A 23,423-nucleotide genomic window follows, 5' to 3' on the forward strand; every position below is an offset into this window, starting at 1 on the left:
TATAATATATAATACATTTGCTTTTTTAGATCTCAAATAAGACAAACATTGAAAAAGAAAGCATACGAGGAAGCGGGGATTCCTGAAAATGCAAAGATTTTGTCCTCTGAGAATAACCTCGAACTCAATAATCAACAAATTGTTATAAGTAATATTGATACACAAAGTTCACTGGTCGCAACTACTTTAAATGAAGATGATATTGTTGGCTCAAATCTTAATGAAAGCATGGCATCAAAGTTTGAAATAAATGTCAAACAAGAAAATATTTTATTAAATAGCGACAATTGATTTTTTTAATAAATCTTTATTTTTAGTAGATTTATATTATATTAATTATTTTTCATAATCTATCATCATTTAAAATTTAGCATGTAATGTTATATTATTATTAATAAAATAATTGACATAGTATTTTTTTTAAATCAATCGATTATATTATATAATTAGATTATAATAATGAATAATTTTGGGCACTCTAAAACGAAGTTCCTTGAGATATAGTGGTTTGCATCTTTTTGTTAATATCTTTGGACTCTACATTTTCGTAACAAACATTTTTACAAGCCCAACATAAACAATAATGATCGAGCAATTGATACAGCAATTCTTTTTCATCCAAAAATTCGAGATTTAAAATCCTATTGAAACAGGTGAAAAAATATATAAATAAGATAGCCTACATAATTTCTAAAAATTGTTTTAAATTATAAAAAATGATTTGTGAAATAAAAAATTATAAAACTCACCTGTGCTTTTCTAGGTCTGGCATCGAATAAAATAATTTTAATATTGAATCAACTTGAACAGAATCCCAACCCACATTTAAAAAGCTATAAAAACATAGATAAAATTAAATATTATAGTAAACATTTAAAAAAACATGGTATAATTATTATATAATATCTCTCACGTTTCAGATACATTAACTTAAAAGGTATATATTGATATAAAACAAACTTAGATGATAATATATTTAAAAAATTGACTATATAATATGTAATAGTAAAGTCCCTGATATTAAGATAAAAAAATTGATTATTGCTTCTTTCGAGAAGTATTTTTTATGTATATTTTTTAGATATAATATGGGATTGGTTATGATTGGTTTATTTTTTTTACACATAATTTATTTTTATATAAATTGATATTAAAATACCTACAAAATACAAATAAATTTTTGATAATTTTTACTTTTGTATTCCGGGAATGGATTTGGCCTTTCTAAAACTAAGAATTTTTTATATTCATCATTTTTTACACATGTAATGAATTCCAGTAATATTTCCTTTAAAAAAATTTAGTGCTGTAAACATTTCTAAAAAAATCGAACGCGTTCAACGTTCATTGACAAAAATCGAAAGCCTTCACGTTCAAGTACACTTTAAAAAAAGGAACGCGTTCACGAATGCGTTCACGTTCATGAACCGTTCAAAATTTTTTTTTAAATTAAATTTAATATGAATAAACTTATATTTTTTAATACAATATATTAGCCATGTTAAAAAATAATATAGTTTTATTTTGATAATATAATATATTTATAAAAAAATTTCTTATTAAATTTTAATATTCAAAACATTTATCTAATAGACAGGAACACTTGGCAGTTAATACGGCATTAGCTATACTAAAAACGCGCTCTACAGGGGCAGATGAGGGGATTGAGGTATTATACTTAATAAACAGCTCTTTTAACGTGGAGGATTAATTAAAAATTTATTGTTTTGTTATTTGCTTCAAAAATTGAGATAAGTTATCCTCCTCCAATACATTCTCTACTTCCTCGGTAATTAACAATTCTCTAGGGTTTTCAAAGCATTTTTTTTCAATAATGCTATAAGTTTGTTTTTAATAGGTCCGTTCTGTCGAAGTTTTATCCATGGCCATTGAAGTTTGAATGCTGGATGTATAATTGCAGAAAGAACATATTGATCTTTATATATACACTAGTTGATAGCCCGTCAAGAATGACGGGAATTAATGTTCTTAAATATTGGATATTAAACTTGTACCTTATATTATATTAAAATTTAGTAGAAAAAGAGGTAAATTTGTAAATCATACCTCATAAAATATTCATAATTTCTGATTTAAATATTGGGAAAAATATTATTACCCGCCTTTCTCGAAGGGCATAATAATAACTAATAACACCAGAGCTCCCGTTAGTCAGCATTGCTGTTCGCTCTCCACCGCGTGAAGGTGAGAGATGGGTTTTAGGGGAGCAAGAGATGAGCAAAGAATGAATAAAAGAAGGTAGAAATATAGGAAAAAGAGACAAAAATGTGAAAAAAAATTTTATAATAATTTACAACCATATACTATAAGCGCGGAATTAACGCCGCATGCCGGTATCGGTTCTAAATCGCTAAACGATAAATAGCCAAAAAAAGGGATGTTCCCAATTTTGTTACCAGTAAATGGCTATTAATGTTTTATTTAAAAAATGAAGATCCAAACCGTAGCAAAAAACACAAATAAATTACTTAAGTATATAAGAAAATTAAGTATTTGAACTAAATTTGTAGTGTCTGTTTAAATATAATTTGTAAGATATATATTTGTATTAAGTATTTAATATAACGATGTTTTATTGCCATTTAAAATATTTATTAAATTTCTAAAATGCTTTCTTAATATAATTTTTAATTATATACTAAAATTTATTATAATTTCACATATACATATGTAATATATTCGTATTAAGTATTTAATATAACTATTAAAGAAATTTTTTATTGCCATTTAAAATACTTATTAAATTTGTAAAACGTTTTCTTAATATTACAAATTATAATTTCATAGAGCTTAATAATCCAATGAAAAAAAATAAATATTGATTAAATTTAATTAATTTTAAAAAATCAAATATAAATAAAGATTTTTATAGCAAAATATAAAGCTTAAAGGGGCTGAACGGTAAGAACGTTTGCCGAAATTAAGGCGCGAGTTCGAATCCCCGAGTAAGAAAAAAAAATTTAACATTACCGAGATAATAAAAGCCCTCGATTTATTTAACATTAAGAAGATAACGTTATGAAGATATGAAAGTTGATACCAAAAAAAATTAACGTTATAAAGATAGGAAAACGTTCATTTCTTGAATACGGCTATTATATATATAGATGTTCAAATTTAAAAGAAAAGAAAATATATGTAATTAATTGAGAGTGATAGGTTTAATACATTTTATTAATCCCATTTAATACTGCGTCTATAAATGGTTGAGGCCAATAATTTTTTTAATTTTAAAATAACTATCTTTATTGTTGGGGTCAAATATCCCAAATGCATTATTTCTTCAAATTTAATGATTTTACTTAGTTATATAATATAAAATAATTAATATTACTATCAAATGTCGTTTTAAATTGGAAATTTGACAATATAATACTTTTTGGCCACATTTTACATGGTAAGCATTGAATTAGTTCCTTCAATATAGGATGTTACTGTAAAACATCTATCATATTTGGCCATGGTAATGATAATTCATCTGATTTTGGATTCAGAATAAGATGATGAGGATTAAATAATAATATCCATGCTTATGCTAATCTATTAAATTAAAATATAAACAATAATATTCAAATTAATAAACGTGTTAAAAAAATTGAAATGTGAAAAGGAAATACACAGCAGATTAAAAAATATAAATAATACTTTTTTTTAAAAAATTCTGAAATATTAAATTTTTCAAATAAATAAAAATAAAAAGTATTTTTAAAATTGAACGAACGTTAAATACGCGTTCGTCATAAAAAAGGAACGCGTTCACGTTCATAGTTCGTCAAAAATAAAAGGAACGCCGTTCATCTTTTTCCCCAAAAAATGAACTTCGTTCACGAACGCCGTTCATCTTTTTTCCCAAAAAACGAACTTCGTTCACGAACGCCGTTCATCTTTTTTCCCAAAAAACGAACTTCGTTCACGAACGCGTTCAACAAAAATTAATGAATCAAAGGTGTTTAATATTTTATTCTCATTTAAGCTCAAATATATCAAAAGATATCTAAAATTAACCGGAGTGCATTTTGCCCTGCCCTGTTTGGAGTTGAAGGTTAAAATTTTATTTTTTCTTAGTAATAATATATTAATTCATGTTGATTATAAGGTTGTGTCAAAACCATTTTAAAAAATTCGATAAGTTTCAAAACTTTTTTAAATTTTAATGAAATTATAGAATTAAAATAGCATATTTATTTATTATAAGTTTCGAAATTTTGTCAATTTAATTTTTTGGATACAGCCATATTTTTTAAAAAAACATATCAATTTATATAAAAAAAAAAATTAACTAAACATAAAAACAACCAATCCCTTATTAATGTTTAAAAAAATACCTAAAAATGAGATAAAATATACCGCTCGAAAGAAGTAATAACCAAAAAATTAATATGGAATAAGTTTATTAGAGGTGTGCCGATACCAGTTTTGGGAGGAAGACCCAGGGGGAGTTAGCCGGGGCTCAATGATTGCTCAAAATCGAAAATTCTAAAATAAATATATTTTTTGCTTCAATGTATTTCCAAAATTTTTTAAGGGTCTCCAAGCCCCAAATAGTACAACTGGGCCAATCTGATATCCATCACTAAAGTGAATCTTGATTGTGTTCGATATTTTAAAAATGAATTTTTCATTGTTTTAAAGCTATAATTCAGGTTGCTGGAAAATAAATCTTTTCATCATAAATATAAAAAAAGTTTAGTAAAATGTTTGAATATCTTCTTCAAAATTTTTAACATTTGGTGGACGGGTTAAAAATATAACCAATGAATTGGCGGATGAGCTAAATACAGACCTCTGGTCTAGGCAACCTTGTCATGTCCACGATGTTTCTTTCGTAATGCGTTGAATTAGTAATGAACTTTACCTTTTTTGCTGTACACCCTACATTTGGCGTTAGCATATCAATAATAAAATCGTTGTAAATTTTTTTTTGTTCCAAAATTTTTTCTATCGCTAATAATATAGAATTCCATATAGTTAATTTTTTACATTATTTAATTTTCGCTTCTATTCCAAATTTTTATATTACTCTAAAGCAAGTGCGTAGGCAGGAAATTAGTAAGTGGGGGAGGGGATATAATTAAATTTTTTTAGAATTAAGAATATCATAAGTCAGAAATTTATTAGGACTAGTGACTAAAATATTGACAATACATAAATATAAATTAATTATAAAAATATTAAATGTATATGTTCGGCGTATGGATCACTATGGATAAAAACTTATTTAATAAATTATATTAAAAAAAAATAAATGTTGGAAATATATATTAATGCACAAAAATATTCTTAAGAATTATTTTATAAATATAAATTTACAAATTGTAGCCGGGGTGACCCAGTGGTGTATGATGTATGCTTGGAAACCGAAAGTTCCAGGTTCAATCCTGATAAGTAACTAAAAATTTTCGGGTTTTTCTTCAATGACGGATGTGTATAGACATATGATATGATGAATTCTGAGCTGAGAAATGCCACCCCGCTTACCGACAGGCTTGGGCAACCGGGTGCTAGGATACTTGTCCAATAAACCAAATAAGACGGCCAGCTGAACTCGTGGGTCATTAAAGGATGATAACGATTTCTTGGCCAGCGCTAGGATAATGGTATGCTACCAAGCTACAATGGACTTGATAACGATACTCCGGTGTGAGATTAAGATTACAATGGAATCGATAGGAATACTCCTGTGGGATATCTGTCGATTTGATACTTTGGTATGAGATCAAAATACTTTGGCCTCTAGAGCGATACTCCGGTGGGATCCAAATGGAATCGATCAGAAATATAAATAAGATAAAAATAGATTGCATGAGTAATAAAGTGAAGATAGATATTGAAGGAGCTTACCAACAGAAAAGGTGAAAGCTAAAAAGAAAGAAAAATAAATAAATTTACAAATTGTTCATGGAAATAAATGTGGGATATTAAAAATGGGGAAATATATAATTAATAATCATATTATAAATTTATAATGTAATTTAATCTTCTTAGGAATTGAGCTAATTTATCATGATTTCAGAGGTAGTACTTCTCAGAGGTGTTGTTAAATGGCTCGATTGAGCTAATTTTTAAAAACGGCTAATTGAAAATTTTATACAGAAAAATATTATGCAAATGAATATTTTGCTCATAGATATCACGAAGGTTTTGGACATTGTGAAATCTTGAGGCCTAAAACAATATTTATCTGGCTAAGAGGAGATTTATTTTTTGGAACAATTGGCTTGCCCTGCTGCGAGAAATATTAAATTCTTAAAATTTTTGACTCAATAATGACATTTATGAAATTGGTCATTTTCAAATGCTATAATTTCCTTAGTTCTGATATATTTTCACCTATTCCCATAGTCTCGATCAAATCGATATTATATTTTAGTTTTGTAGTGAAAAAGTTTCAATGATTAGGTGGGAAATTTTAAAGTGGTAGATAAATATAAGAACAAGAAAATTTTGAAATCGACAATAATCATAAAATAAGTTCATGGCTTATTTATTTCTGCCGTGAATGTGACAAATAAATGTAAATTGGAATATATGTGCGATAAGATGTAAGAATTAGTAATATTTTTGAAAAATATTTAAGCCGGTATCTAAATCTTTTGGGTGTGGGGGAAGGAGGGGTATTGTCCCCTGCCTTCCCGCTGCGTATGCGTCTGATATTATTAAGAAAAGTTTTATAATCAAATCATAATAAATTATGCATTTTATTAATTTTTTTAGCATATTTTCAATTATTTGTCAATTTTTTTTAAAATTTATCATGCCATATAAGAGTTTTCTTAATTATATCTAATGTACGCCATGGCCGCCGGCAATTTTCTTTCCGCCGTTTGAGATGAGCTATGCCGCCAGGCTAGCCACCCATTTTTATAAGACGACAGCGCGGTAAGTAAAATTTCTAAAATGCTATATTTTATATATTCAATTATTATTCTAATTTGAATATTAAAATTAATAAATATCATTAAAATATGAATTATATCAGTATATTATCGAATAGCCAATTTGGAATGTGAAATTGATGCAGAGCATCGTAAATGCCGGTAATCAATTTATGAAACTGGCCAGATTTTATATATTAACGATTTTGAATCTATATTGATGAACATTTTGACATCTCTGGTGCGGCTGATGATATAAATTTCAAAGCATCACCCGATCGAATTAATATGACAACCTTAAAATTAAATTGTCCTATCCCTTGGCACAGCTTAATAATTATGCTAGAAAGTATCCGCGGTATCAACAATAGTCTTATGTGCTAAATAAAATAGGGAAACAATCTTTAAAACTTTTCAATAACGCTAGTTGACGAACTATTCGGATTAATAAATCATTCAGCTCCTAAGGAATCAGCAATTAATTTAAGTTAATTGTTTTGCGGTGAAATAGAAACAAATATACGATTCAATGAATCTGATATCTCAGTTATCATTTACCCAAGAAAATATGTAGAAAAAGTTTGACCATAGGTTTCCAATTACGGAATTGAAGGTAATTTATTTTATATAATATTTTTGTTAATAAGAATTTATTTAAAATATTTTGAACATTAGATAATAACGACAATTATTGTGCCGAACTCAAAATTTTAAATTGTTTCAGAATATTTACTATGAATTCTACATCATCCAATTTCTAATTAAACATTTAACCCTTTAAAGTCCTGGGAGCTAATTTGACATCATCATATTGCATGTTATTTTTTAATGTTTAACACCGCTCTATGATTTAATTTAACATTTTAAAATAAATATATAATGTATTCAATCGTATTTTAATAATAATAAAAAAAAATATGCTTGTTTTTATTTTACTATCATGTGACTTTTGATTATATTTCCGTTTCGATTTTTTTTAAAATTACTTGATATTACATATTTATATATATTTTAATTGAAAAATTTGAAAACTGTTTATTTTATAAACAAGACAAAATATTCAAGTATGTACGTCATCATGAATTTATATTTTTTTTAAATTTTAATTATTTTTGTAAATAAAATTTTAAATTATGATCCCAAATTAATTCATTGGGAATTTAATAAATTATTTTATTAACATTGAATTTATATAATTTATTTTTATAGATGTCAAATAAGATAATCACAAATGCACTCGATATAGAACTTGATAATATTCATGAAGGCCCTAGTATTCCTAATCTCAGTAGTAATTGGGTACTAAAAAATATTAAATCATTTTATACAACATTTTCTAAAAAAAATTCTAATCCACGAATAATATACCAACACCATAACAAAATTTTTGGATGATGATATATTAGATAATATTGTTGAGCAATCAAATTTATGTTCAAAAAAGTGGCCAATCTTTTACAATTCATTGGTATTTATTTATTTTCTTCACTGGTAAAGATTCCATCATATCGCCAATATTGATCTCAGGAATTCAAATTGCCACAGGTAACTGATACAATGTCGAGAAAACGTTTTGAACAATTGTGAAAATATTTGCATCTCATTGATAATACAAATATGATTCCACATAATGTAGAAGGGCATTATAAATAAGTTTTATAAAAGATTTTTCATTTTAAGGCCTAGGGATCTGAATAAAAGCCTAACATCTTCTATTGGGTCGATACAATTGAAGGATGATATAACATGAACAAATTTGTTGTCAAACCATTTGACAATTGTTATATAATTATTAGTGTCAGTTTTGTATCGAAACTACCTCTCCTCTTTTCTTGAGTTCGCGGTCGCTTTTCAAATTGCAACCTTTTAGGCGATCGTATGATACCAATCCTATATATACCTATTTCTTTAAGTCTTATCGATAAAAGTATAAAAAAGAAGAAATTATGTGTAAACTTTATGTCAAAATTAGGCATGTTTTGAACTAGGTGAAGAACAATATCCCCACTTATTCCTAATTGTTTTGTGTTTTTATAGTTTGCTTTCCTATAACTTCAAATTCATAAATAATTCCCGAAGCTCCTGCAAGAGCAAATATTTTAATATCCCATTTGTGGGGTTTTTATCTTATATATTCTTTCAATGTATTTTTACTCTTGAATGGTATCAAAAATTCGTCAACACAAATATTCTCCTCCATTTCAAGGTCTGAATAGTGAGGCGTATTTTAAAGCCTCTATCATGTCCTTCTACATTAAGTGGAATCATATTTGTATTATCATTGAGATGCAAATATTTTCGCAAATGTACGAAACGTTTTCACGACATTGTCAGTTACCTGTGGAAATTTGAATTCCTGAGACCAATATTGACGATATGATGGAACATTTACCAGTGAAGAAAATAAATACCTATGAATTGTTCAATCTCATTTTTATCAGTTTTCAAAAATTGGCCCCTTTTTTGAACGCAAAATAAATTTAATTGCTCAATAATATTATCTAATATATCATCATCCAAAAACATTTTAAAATGTTGATATGGTGTTGGAATATTATATGTGAGATTAGAAAATTTTTTAGAAAATGTTGTATCAAATAATTCAATATTTTTTAATACGTAATTACAACTGAGATTAGGAATACAAGGACCTGCTAGGACCTTCATGCATATCATCAAGAGTGCATTTATATCCACATTATCGAGGGGATGATTAAAATTATCCTCACTATCATCATTATCTGTTTCCGAAATATCACCTTCAATTATAATTATTTTATTTGACATCTATAAAAATAATATATATAAATTCAATGTTAAAATAATTTATTAAATTCTCAATGAATTAATTTGGGATCATAATTTTAAAATTATATTTATAAAAATAATTAAAATTTTAAAAAAAATTACATATTTGAATATTTTGTCTTCTTTATAAAATAAACAGTTTTCAGAATTTTACAATTAAAATATATATAAATATGTAATATCAAATAATTTAGAAAAAAATCGAAATGGAAATATAGTCAAAAGTTACATGATAGTATAAAACAAAAACAAGCATATTTTTTTTTATTATTAGTAAAACACGATTGAATACATTATATATTTATTTTAAAATGTTAAATTAAATCAATGAGAGGTTTTAAACGTTAAAAAATAACATGCAATATGATGATGTAAAATTAGCTCCCAGTTAAAGGGTTAATGGCAGGTAAAATTATTAAAAGAAAAATATGGAGACCATCAAATGAAACTCCTAAAAACAAAAAGGAAAGTTACCTTATATCAGACGTTAGATACGATAAAATAGGGCTTTGGTCAGAAGTTTCCAACACTCGAAAACGGTATAAACTATGTGTTAGCGCATAGTGTGAAAAATGTGAAATTTATTTATGATTTAACCAGGATAGAAATTGTTTTAAAACATTTCATAATAAATATTTTTTGTATACATGCATTGAGCTCAATGATGTCAAATTATATCATGCCTTTATTTTACCTATATATCTAATATATATAATCTCCATAATCATAACACGATCGTTATCTCCTTAATGTATTTTAAATTTAAGGAGACTATATAGTGTAATGTTAATTTTTTGCTCTCTACGAGAATCGAACTAGAGCCTCCCGTTTCAAAGTAATATGCTTTACCGCATGCACCAACTTGAATATAAATAAATTTAAAATATTAATTATATATATATTAAAGTTTCACGCATGCACCAACTTGAATATAATTAAATTTAAAATATTAATTATATAGATGTTGAAGGGTAATTATATAGTTTGTGTGTATGGTATTAAATATATCTTATTAATAAATTTTAAATAAATATTAAAATTTAAGAGTAAAAGAGGTAAAATTGGTGCAATGTATAATGTGAGCATGTATTAGAAATATCAAAATTTAAAAATGTGATGGAAATCATATTGAATAAAATTTAAAATGGAGGTGCTTTAAGATTTTTGAATTTTAAATATGGGTTATAGATTGGTCTGAAATTTTTTTTCGCAGACATAGCCAGGCCTGATCAAAAAACCATGTCCCATGTAACTTTCATAAATTAATTAATAGTTAACATTTTTAAAATTTTGCCTGAACATTTTTGATTAAATGTATAACCTTTTTGTTTTACTTATATATATAATTTGACTATGATTGAAGTTTACCTCCTATTATTTGTTAACTTAGACATATCTTTTTATTTTTTCTATTGTAATTTAATAACAATTTCTTAAATTTAATTTTATATTTTGTAAATAAGTAATAAATCATTTGGTTTGTTTAAAATTTAAATTAGGATGAACATATTTTCAGAATGGTACTTTAATATGTATTCATGAATTTCATATTAAATACCAGGAGCTCACCAGTAGAATCATAGGTAAATCATAATTTAGAAATTAGACAGATTTAATTCTTATAAACCCCTTACATCAGACCTATTTTTCTGGATCAAAATAAATTATTTGGGTTTTACTGGGCTTGGAAAATATTTTTCACCATTAATATGGACTTGGACATAGCTTGAGAAACATTTTTCATAATTATTATAGTCTAAGATTCCTGTAAATTTTTTAATTTTAAATATGGGCTAGAAATTGGCCTGAAAATTTCTTTTGAAGGCATGGCAAGGCCTGATCAACAAAGGCCCATGCAACTTTCATATTCTGATTGTATTTTTAAATGCATTGTGACTTTTTATATATTTTATTTCAGTCCTCAACTATCAAAATTATTATGGTCTTTTGCGGGTTTGAGAAAACCAAGTGCGACTGGCTTGGGAATTTTTTTAATATTAGGCATAGGTGTAATATTTAACACAGAATATTTATATGGCCCTCAGGTAAGATTTAATTTAAATATATTTTTATTCAAAAAAATAGTATTCACTCTTAGTCTTAATGAGTTGGCCTTGGTTGGGGTTAGCTGGGTTAAAATAGACTAAAAAATAGATATGGTTTTTAGAGATTTACCTATCTCCAGGCTTGGAAAAAAATTTAAATTAATATCGGTTGGCCAGGTTTGAAAAATTTTTTTTATAAAATTATTATGGGTTAGGCTGGGCTTGGAAAATATTTTTATAAATTATATTGGGCTGGGCTTGGGAAAAATTTTTCAAAATTATTATAAGCTTGGACGCTTGAGAATTTTTTTATTATTAATTATAGGTCAGACATTGGCCCAAAACAAATTTTTTTGCAGGCCTGGGCTTGACCTGATCAAAAAACCAAGGCCTATGAAAATCTGAATTTTGATTGTATTTTTAAATTCATTATGATTATTTAAATATTTTATTTCAGTTCTTAACTACCAAAATTATTATGATCTTTCATTGGGCTTGGAAGAATTTTTCATAATTAATATGGCTTTGGACTTTGACTGGGAATTTTTTTTAATATTAAATATTAGGTATCAGTAATATTTAACAAATAATATTGGTATTATCAAGTAAATGCTTTAAATTTATTTTTACTCAAACCATAGCACTTAGTTTTAATGGATTAAACCTGGCCTGAAGGGATGAGGGGGTAAGAAGAATAAAAATTGGATATTATTTTCAAATAACAGGTAACATGCATAAAAGTAAGAAGATTTTCATTCCCCGTCATTTTTGGGCTATCTACTAGTTATGAAATAAAAGTCGAAATAAAAAATTTTTATCTTTTGTTTATATAAATGAAGATTTTTTATAAAAAAAAATTTTAGTTTTAATTTAAAAAGTCGAGCTTTAAAGGGTTAAAATTTAAAGAGCATGCTAGAAATGTAGTTAGATTCAAGTTGAAGATAATAAGTAAACATCCAATTTATATATAGCTAAAATAGCTGGTAAACCTTTTCTTCCAAGCAAAGATTATAATAACACTAACTATGTAGAGCAAGAATGCCATATTTTAGCCAGCAGACTATACCAGAACAATGCACTAACTTTTGGGAAAAAGTAGCTGGAACTGCGTAGACTTGTTCATTTAGCTAGGAAAGTACCTTGAACATCTCAGCCAGTACACCCAAGGATAGAACAGACTTGGCCGTAAATCAAAATTTGGTTATTTGTTAATTTTAAACCCGGACCGAGTTTAAAATTAGCCAATTTTTTTTGAAAAAAATAGGGCCGTCCGGAGGTTGAAAATTGAATATTTGATAAATCCGAGACCTTAGCAGCTCATGCGTAAAGAACCTTTTTATTCCCCATAAATCTTGACAAAATATTATTTATTTAATATAATTTAACCAAATTTGATCATTTATATTTTGCTTGCAACCCAAATTTATATAATGATTTGTTTTAGTAAAAATGGATAGAATATTATTGATGTAATGTGATTATGACCTGAGCAAAAAGGCAATTCCTTATTAGTCTCTTTCGGAGAATGGAAAATACATTAATTTATATAGGGGTGGAACAGGAAATGATTTAGAAACTAAACTATTAAGAATGTTAAACTTAAGTGTCCAAATCAATTATAAAATGTTGTAAATTAAAAATTAAATTTATTTTTTAAATTTTAAGAATAGTAGCGTCGTGGACGCAGCTGATAAATTAGGTAAACCGATAATTACTAATGAAAAATAAATATCCGCAGCCGATTAAGCCTTAGGCGCACAGGTCTAATTATATCTCACTTATCTTAAATATTATTATTTACTATATTAAATCAAAGATGGATTTTTTTTTAAATCAAGACACCATTTCATCAGATTGGAACTGAAAATTTAATAATATTGGCCAATAACTGAAATTTAAAAAAAAAGATGAAGGGCAATCCGATAAAAAAAAGATATAGGCACATCCCTATTTATTATTAAAATAGCGGCTCGGAGAAAAAAAATTTAAGTTTTCCCAGAAAATAATAGAAGCGATAAAAAGATTGTTTTCAAAAAACATTTGTTGAATTTAAAATATAGATTTAATTTTTGTTAATTTTATATTTTAACTTTATAAGTTATTGGTAGTTGATACAGTTTATTAGAGGCATCAAGTTTATATCGATCAATCACTGAAAACAACTGATCCAATATCACTAATCTAATTTTTTTAAAGTATACTTGAATATTTTTTGAACACATTGTTTTTTAACATAACCCTATCTATTCTATTGTAATATTAAATATTAATTAACAAGTTTCAAGGTGTATATAAATTTGCATAGTCCTGCAGGGCCAGCCCGTCAGCCATGCAATAACTTCATCAATAAAATATAGGTTCATTCCCTGACGCTAAAAATATTAATGTTATATTACCTTCATATTTTTCCTTTTTTTGCTTGATTGAATATCAAATGATAAAAAATGATTTAAAAAATAAGGAATTTTTTTTAAAAAAAATCAGAAAGGGAAATATTTTTTATTCAATTTAATATCATATTTTATAATAATTCGATAAACATCGTTAAATTATCAAAGTTATACCTGATATTTAAATTTAATGCATGACATTAAAATTAGAATAAAATAAATATTTTGAGGTTGAGATTTCCTCCCATAAGCATTTTTAAAAATACTAGGGGCAATGGAGTTGGACTAAATCTAAAAAAAATATGTCAACGGCCGCGGGTTCAGGTCGAAAAAATGGATTTTGCAGGTCTATAAATTAGTCCTGTTAAATTAAACTTAGTAATTACCACTTCGAGAAATTTTAGCGATATAGGTGTCAGTGCTCAAACTGACAAAATTAGTGGCCGATAACAGATCAAAATCGTATAATTTTTTTGTCAATAATGAAAGTCAGGTGATTTGTTTTAGTCCTTAACCATACTTCAATTTGGTTTTAAAATGAATTTGAGCAAAAATTATACCGATTTCTCTGAGAACTTTCATTTAAACATTGATCAACGCCTAAAAGACAGCAACCTCGATTCTTCAAGTTATCCTGCATTATTAAACCAAAATTATCACCCATATTTACCTAAAAAAATGTTATAATAATTTAGTTTTTAATTTTAATTGGTAAAATATATAAAGAGATGTTACTTATACCACTAATTATGTGTTAGGATTATGCTACAGCTTCAACTATTTAATTTTTTAAATTTAAATTTGTGCAGCTGGGTCATTCCACATGAAATCGAAAGCATTTCGTGTGCATCCTTCGCAAATGAGATTTTGCAGTTGTGAGCAATGGCGTAGCTAAGAATTTTACTTAGAGGAGGTCCATACATATAAAAGACTGGGGGCTTTGCCCCCAGACCCCCTTTAACGGGCCTTCGGCCCTTTTGCCCGGCCTTCGGTCGGGTTTATCTTAAAAATCATAACAATATATTCGAAATTATATAATATACATATTTTTTAAATTCATCAACAATATATTATTATAATTTAGTAGATTATTCTCAATGACTTTATAATAATACTATCCAGAATAATTTCAATAGTAATATAATATCCTTCCACAAACATCAAAAATAGAAAAATATAAATATTCATGGTATTTATTTGATATAAAGTCACTTTTAAGTCTTTTGAAAGCATAATCTAAAAAAAAAAAATTTTGCTCTGGGAGGGGTCCAAACCCGAAAACCACCCCCGTAGCTACGCCACTGGTTGTGAGGTATGTTGTGGGGAAAGTAGGGGAGACCGGGGTTATATTGTCCATAAAAAATTGAAGTGCTATAAAAAATAGATAAAGAAAATTTCAAATATTTAAACAGTTTTATTCAGGGTTTGCAAATCGGTCAATTGAGTGGAGGAGTATTTGACCTGGTTAAATACGGTCAAATACTTTAAAAAAGTTTGAAAAATTAAAAATATGTTTAAAAAAAGAAATAAATACATGTGATCACAATGCTACTTATTTATTAAGCCCCCAATATCAAAGGAAGCATCTCACTAGTAATGAATATAATGAAGTATGTAATATAACACGATTAGGCATTTTACAAGTTGGTGATGATCAAAATATTTCAAATGATATCATAAATTTTAGAAGTAAAAGCGACATGTTTAATAGTTAATTATGCGGAAAGATAACTTCCATGAGAAATAATCAGATTTAGGCCTCAAGTTAGTTGAATGAGCTTTGCCCACCATGCCCATTAAGAGAAGTGGCATTTTATTGACAATTCCTAGTTCTACTTATTATTCAGAAAGAAATTGGTTGATTTGGGTTACTTACTAAACCGAAATCGATTGAAGATTTAGACAGCAGGAAAATTGATTAAAAAATATTAAAGAAAATGATAATATTGAATATGAATCAGAACAAGACTTTGTCATGGAGAGTTAAACATTAGTTATTGAATGACACGGATTTAAATAATATTATAATTTTACTACTATATACAAAATAAAGTTAATATAGACTTGAAAAACATTTATTTGAATTTTACCATATTTGACCGGTCAATTGATCTAAACGTATTAAACCGGTCAAATATACAACCCTGGTTTTATTTTTTACATATATCTCTACGGTAGAAATTAATATTTTAAGAATTATAAAAACACCCGGGATACCTTTTAACCTTTTGCAATGTGTGTAACCCTTCTTTTTTAGATTTTTTAAAAATATATTACATAAAATGTTAATACTAAGTATAATAATGAAGATTCATGTCAAATATGTTATAAGTACCAAGTTCATCCATATTATATATCGTCTAGAATCACTTAAAGCTGTTATATAATTTACAAAAAAACAAATCAAACATCTTCATATTGTCATTTATCAGACAAACTCGTGGCTTCTGGAGTTCTTATAAATATAGTTGTTTTTTATTCAAAATAAATCCCTGCTTAAAATAATCGCACCACGCCAAAATATGTCCCAGGTTTTCAATTTCATATTAATTAAAATTTAATTTTAAGATATTAAATTAGCATAAATATTGTCAATATTTTTATAAATGATAAAATTAATACTTGATCATTTAGAATTGAAATTTAGTCTAAGTAACTTTTATAAAAAAAATTAATTAATAAAAATGTAAAAAATTAAGGTTACTTTTGACGTATTAAATTTTAATTTGCATTTAAAACTTTACATGAGCATAATTCCAGAAATATACTCATATAAATTTAATAATAAAAGGTGCGGTAGAAATTAGTTTTCGGTTTTTTTAATTTTTTTAAAAAATATAAATATAGATGGCATTATGCAAAATTTTTAGATAAACTACTTTTTATTGGATAATATTATTACCTAATTTTTTATTAAAGAATTCGATTTAAAAAATCTCAGAAATATTATCATCACAAATTATTTTTTTAAAAATTATTATGGAGAGCGATTTATTGAAGTATTTTAACGAAAAGAGTTTATACAAAATCAAATGGCAATTTATGTGCTTAGCGTAGTTCTACCTACAAAAACCATTGATTCTATTTTATGTAATCCATGTCTCTAATATTGAACCCATTCTTTATATTTTCATATCTAGGGCATTCCGCGCTCCTCAAAATAGCAATGATGCGCAGGATGGCACACCCTTTTAAATATACTATAATCATAACTATTTTTCTTCTTTAAATGAGATATTAATTATTGATGCAAATAGCATTGAATTCATTAAAATGTTGTTTAATAAAGTCGTAATTCCTTCCAGTCTAGACCAATAGAAAACATCTCGTCGGTATAACATCAATTCCATAAAGCAGATGTCAATGTTTGGGACTTTGCGTGTACCGACCCTATTTCTTTATCTAACATAATTAGAGATGCACTCTCCACATAGGATATATTGAAAAAACCAATAATCCCATTAATTTATTTATTTCATACATTTCGGCTCTTTCATTGTTTGCATGAAAGCCCTTAAATTAGTTAGGGAGATCTGCAAGTGCATCACCGATAAAATAAAAATAGGGGTGATTCCACGTCAAATCGACAAAAAACGAGATTTATGGCCGACCATCTCAAAAATGAATGAAATTTGAGATATTAGTTATTTATGATGTAAATGTTAATAAAATCAAAATTTTGGAGTGCTAGCTCAACCAGATCTAAAGATATACGCCTTCAAAGTCGAAAATCGCAAAGTGCGTGATTTCATTAAATCTTGTTATTTTAAAAAATATTTTACAAATTATATATCATTGTTTAGCCCTTATAATTTTTATTTAAAAAAAATTAAAAAATTTTAAGTGTTATCTTATTTTGGGTAAAAATAAAAAATTAACATTGTTAGGAAGGGATTTTTTTTAGGTGTTAATATTCACTAAAAATGTTTATTACCTTTATATTAAACGATTTAATAAAAAATCTCGATAGCCATTTTTGTTTTTTTAATTTTTTTAAAATTTATATTATTTTTATAAATAAATAAATGTAATATAGATGGCGTTATATTAAATTTTTTTATAATATATAATTTATAATAAAAATATGAATAGTATTGTGATTAACATTAAAAAATCAATTGAGTATAACCAAGAATGATGTCCTGGGGCGATATGAGATATTATTTTATTGACGCTATATTGTAAAATAAACATATTTTAAAATTTTATATTCAAACTATTATAATTTTGCACTTATTAATAGAAATTCCTACGGCATAATTTGTAGATATATCCTTTCATTGTTGTAGATCTACTATCGTTATTATTTTATTTTTTTATTCCTATCATCGCTACCAATCAATCATCATATATTTCAAAACTTAAACATTTTTTACAACCAAATGAATTTATGATAATTTGTGATTTCTCTGAAAATTATGCATTTATAATACAAGACACTGTTCAAGGATTCCATTGGAATAATAATCACACTATCCACTTATGATAGCATATTATAATAATAAGGGCAATATAGAAAATCTTAATTATATGGTAATATCAGAGTCAATTCATCATAATGTTATTGCAGTACATTTATACCAGACTAAAATGATAAAATTTTTGACCAATCAATTCAGCAAAAAGTCAAACAAAATATATTACTGCTCTGACGGATCAGCTGCGCAATATAAAAACAGAATTTTTTTTATAAATCTGTGTTATCATGAATCAGATTTTGGTGTAGCAGCTGAATGGCATTTTTCAGCTACATCCCATGGAGCACGTTCAAGCCTTCAGCATATCAGTTCGACACATTTTAACACCAGTTGATATTTGCAAAACAAAACATGCCATTAGTAAATTTTACATATAATCAACGAACAATACAATTTACAAGAGATTAAACTACGAGAAAGATTCAATTTAGCTCATCCCATTCCAGGAACTCGGGAAATACATGCTGTATTTCCTTTGAGTTTAAGGGACTTTCAAATTAACAATATTTCAAATGCCGATAATTTGTCTTTTGCCGATATTAAAGGATTCGTAACATGTGTTTATGACGATTTTTGGTGGTTAGCCACAGTACTAAAAAAGAATGAAATTAGTGAGGAGATATATATTCTTTTTACATCCCCATGGACCATCACCATCCTTCTTTTACTCCACAATTGCGGAAAAGATATGGTTACCCATTAATCAAATAATAACAGTAGTAGATCCTATTACAGTGACAGGACGTACCTACAAATTATCGTCTCAAGAAATTCTATTAATAAGCATAAAATGGGATAAGATTAAAACAAGAGGTATTTATTTTTATATTGATTGTGTATAAAATTTTAAAATATATTTATTTTATAATACAGCGTCCTAATAAAATCATATCTATATCGGCTGCCTGCTTACATATCGGCCAGGACATCATTCTTGGTTATACTCAATTGATTTTTTAATTTTAATCACAACACTATTTATATTTTTATTAAAAATTATATATTATATAAAATTAATATAACGCCATCTATACATTTTTTTATTTATAAAAATAATAAAAATTTTAATAAAATTAAAAAAACAAAATAGGCTATCGAGATTTTTTATTAAATCGTTTAATATAAAGGTAATAAACATTTTTAGTGAATATTAACATCCAAAAAAAATCACTTCCTAATGTTAATTTTTTATTTTTACCGGAAATAAGAAAACACTTAAAATTTTTTAATTTTTTTAAACTATTTTCCAACGTAAAATTTTAAGGGCTATAAAATGATATATAATTTGTAACTCTGTCTTAAACATTTTTTAAAATAACAAGAATTAGTGAAATCACTCACTTCGCGATTTTCGACTTTGAAGGGGTATATATTTGGATCTTGTTGAGCTAGCACTCTAAAATTTTAATTTTATTAACATTTAAACATGCCAAGTTTCATTCATTTTTGAGATGGTCGGCCGAATCGCTGGTCGCTTATTACCCATAGATGAACCCACGAAAGTCAGAACTTTCGATAAAGGCTTGCCATAAACATTATTCGATCAAATTATTTAAGCTTCATAAGTTGATGAAGAACTATAAATCTTTCTTTTTTAAATATTTTGTTTTTTTAAATATATATTTTCTAATATTTTATGGGGTTTTCCTATATATAGTTTTTTAAAATGATACTACATTATTATGATTAATTATCCTAATAAAATGTTTTAGTTATTAAAATTGTTAAAAGAAATTCTGAAAGTCATTTATTTTAAATTATTTGCATGTCATATTGATGTTTTTTATCGATAAAAATTTTTTAAAAACTCAAAATCAAATTTTTACCCCAACCAAATTTTATTATTATAAATTTACATTAATTTATTGAGCATATTTATAAAATTTAAACACATAACCGATATTTAAAAAAAATCACTTTTATCTTTTCCAACTGGATATTTATAAAAAAAAAATTTAATCAAGGGCTTATGGATCTATCTAATGATAAAATATAGGCCTATATCTTTCTAATTTTTCGAGTAATCTTTATTTTTATTAGTTTTGTCAAAATAGGTAAGGTGGGATTTTTGCAATTTGAACCCTAATACTAATTCATAACTAGGGGTGTATTGTAAGGGGGGCTAAGGAGGACTAGGCTCTCCTTCTTTTTCAGCCCCCTTTCCAAATTTTGAGGAGAGGCTGAGTCCCCCCTCGGCAGAAAAATATGTTTCAAAAATGTTAAATTTGAATCCATTTTATCTTTATGGCGGCTGCGTAGCGTTTATATTTTTTTAAAATGCGATTTGATTATATTTATAGATTAAATTATAATTTTTTAAATTTGAAATTTTGACATAAAACTTATATAGCTGATAGAAATGCTGAGTGAAATTAAGGCTGAAAATAAGGCTAAATTCCCTTCTATATTTATTATTTTTAATTAGAGCCTTTTTAATAGGGGAGGCGTATTTTAGTCACGCCCAAAAATAGTGATTTTTCGATAAAAATAAATGTTTTTCAATATTTTACTAATTTTATAAATTATATAGACGAGCTAAACACGAATCTATAATAAAATAATTATATTAAAAACGCTCTTTCATTAGGGGATTCTTAGTTTAGTGGCGAAAAAAAAATGCTTTTTTTGATTTTTTTAAACTAATTTACCAGTATTTATTTAAAATTAAAAACAACATTTCCTGAATAATATTTAAGATCTAATAGGGAATTCATAGTTTTGTCCAAAAATATAATTTTTTCAATATTTTAAATTTTTTTAAAAAAATCTAATATTAACATTTTTTAAATCCTCTTGAAGAGATATATATGACTATTTTCATATTTTTAAATTATAGCCTTTTTAATAGGGAATTCTTAGTTTAGTCAAAATAAATTATTTTTTTCAATATTTTAAATTTTTCTTAAATAAGTTAATATTAACATTTTCTTACTCCTCTTGAGGAGTTATACATGATTCTATATTTATTTATTTTAATTTAAGCCTTTTAAATAGGGGATTTTCAGTTTAATTTAAAAAAAACAACTTTTTTTTTATATTAATTTTTTTTAAAAATATCACATTCTCTGAATCCTTTTGAGAAATTATACATGATTCATAATTTATTTTTTACATTTAAGCCTTTTTAATAGGGGATTTTTAATTTATTATAAAAAAAATTAATCTTTTCGATATTTATAATAAAAAGAAGTTAATAGTAACATTTTCTGAATCCTCTTAAGATTGTATAAGACTCTACATTCATTTTTAAAATTAGACATCTTTAATAGGAATAGGTTTCTTATTTTAGTCAAAAAAATTTATTTCTTTCTTACTTAAAACTTTTTAAAAAAGTATGCATATTAACTTCTGAATATTAAAGAATTAAATATGTATCTATTTTAATTTTTTTAATATGCTATATAGCAAGGAATCTTAGGGAATCTTATTTTAGTCATAAAAAATATATTTACTACATTTACCATTTTTTAAAATATTGAAAAGGAATCATATTATTTATATATAATATGGGCCAGGGGATTTTTTTTATCAGTCATGCCAAATTTCAAATTAAACAGAGCTAGTTTTAATGTTTTTGCTTTTAATTAAATTAATAATATGGTAAATAAGTTTTAAAAAAATGTATATAACTTGTTCATAATTCAAAAAACAAATTGTGGATTTAAATCTGGAAACTATCCATTTCAACAATGAATCTGCCTCTGAATTTTCCATATAAACCAAAACACATTCAGCTAAAAATAAGGTTGGCTTACTAAAGTCAATAAAATTTGAATTTAGAGGATCATTTAATTCCAAAAATTTTTTATCCACCATATTTATGTCTCTAAGATTTATACTAAGAAGATCATAGTTATCTGAATGTATTTCATGATCTTGAGAAGTAACTGAACTTTTATGATGAGCCTGATAAGATGGTTTTAAATTTCCTTGTGGATTATTAGAAACATTTGTATTTTTTTTGTTTAATGACACTAAATTTAAAGTAAATAAATGTTATGTAATTTTGTTACAATCCATTATATTTGTTAAATATTGTTGTAAGTTAATATTATGGCTAATAATATGAGCCTTTTTATAAACCACTAATGGCAAGTCAATCTCAACATATTTTCTAAATTTAAGTTGACTTTTCATCAATCTCCAATATGTTGTATCAAATCCTGCACCCAAGCTGATAATTTGTGCCTCTTGTCCAAAAAGCTTTAATAAACTATCATTATTTACAATTACAATTTAATTACTTTTATAAAATATTCGATCATGCATTTGATTACATATACCCTAATATAATATCCCATGTTTATTTCTGGAGGTTTAGCTTTTGTGCTTTTACAAAAACTTTGTATAAAAGTATCATCATAATATCCCTTATGGACAGCAGAACTCTTGCAATGTGTTGCCTCATCGTTAGTACCTACAACTGCTTCATCACTGTCGAGTAAATTTTTTTCCAATTCGTTCATCTGCAATAAATAATGGGTTCGTGGTCGTAGTGCACTAGCTCGTATAAAAGCTGTATACGAGCTGGGATTTTTAAAACAGCTCGTATATAAAATAATATTTAAAAAAATACAAGCAGATAATATTAAACTGGCTTGTATAAAAATAGAGATCAAAGGATTTTATGCGAGCTCAGGATTTTAGACAACTCGCTAAAGCTTCTATTTTTTATTACTTTTAAAAAAAATTGTATTGTTTGTAAAGAAACTTGTGCATTTTAAACATAAAGTTGGAATTCATTTTTTTTCAGAAGTGAGAAATATTTATATATTTAAAATTTCTTTCAATTAGCATTTTAATTAT

General features: G+C 26.1%; 2 protein-coding genes across 3 annotated transcripts in view; one reads left to right on the top strand and one right to left on the bottom strand.

Moving 5' to 3' along the window:
- LOC135922817 (chromatin complexes subunit BAP18-like) overlaps window positions 1-390 on the top strand; it is a 30,307-nt gene extending 29,917 nt beyond the window's left edge. Inside the window, exon 4 of one of the 2 annotated variants that reach the window (XM_065457299.1) lies at window positions 30-390. In XM_065457299.1, coding sequence (XP_065313371.1) covers window positions 30-291 — 262 coding nt within the window. In that variant the 3' untranslated portion in view covers window positions 292-390. The remainder of the gene's footprint in view (window positions 1-29) is intronic. The other variant, XM_065457300.1, reaches the window with a different exon arrangement.
- Window positions 377-23,152, bottom strand: LOC135928345 (leucine carboxyl methyltransferase 1-like). Its single transcript, XM_065464792.1, has 6 exons — window positions 22,862-23,152; window positions 22,617-22,820; window positions 22,248-22,586; window positions 14,700-14,809; window positions 750-833; window positions 377-641 (listed from the first exon to the last, which is right to left on the bottom strand). The coding sequence occupies exons 1-6, from the start codon at window positions 23,081-23,083 to the stop codon at window positions 479-481; spliced, it is 1,122 nt and encodes a 373-aa protein (XP_065320864.1). The 5' UTR covers window positions 23,084-23,152; the 3' UTR covers window positions 377-478.
- Between the last annotated feature and the right edge of the window lie 271 nt (window positions 23,153-23,423).

This window comes from Gordionus sp. m RMFG-2023, chromosome 1, assembly GCF_954871325.1.
Source record: "Gordionus sp. m RMFG-2023 chromosome 1, tfGorSpeb1-WG-v2, whole genome shotgun sequence".
In the NCBI taxonomy this organism is placed as follows: Eukaryota; Metazoa; Nematomorpha; class Gordioida; order Chordodea; family Parachordodidae; genus Gordionus; species Gordionus sp. m RMFG-2023.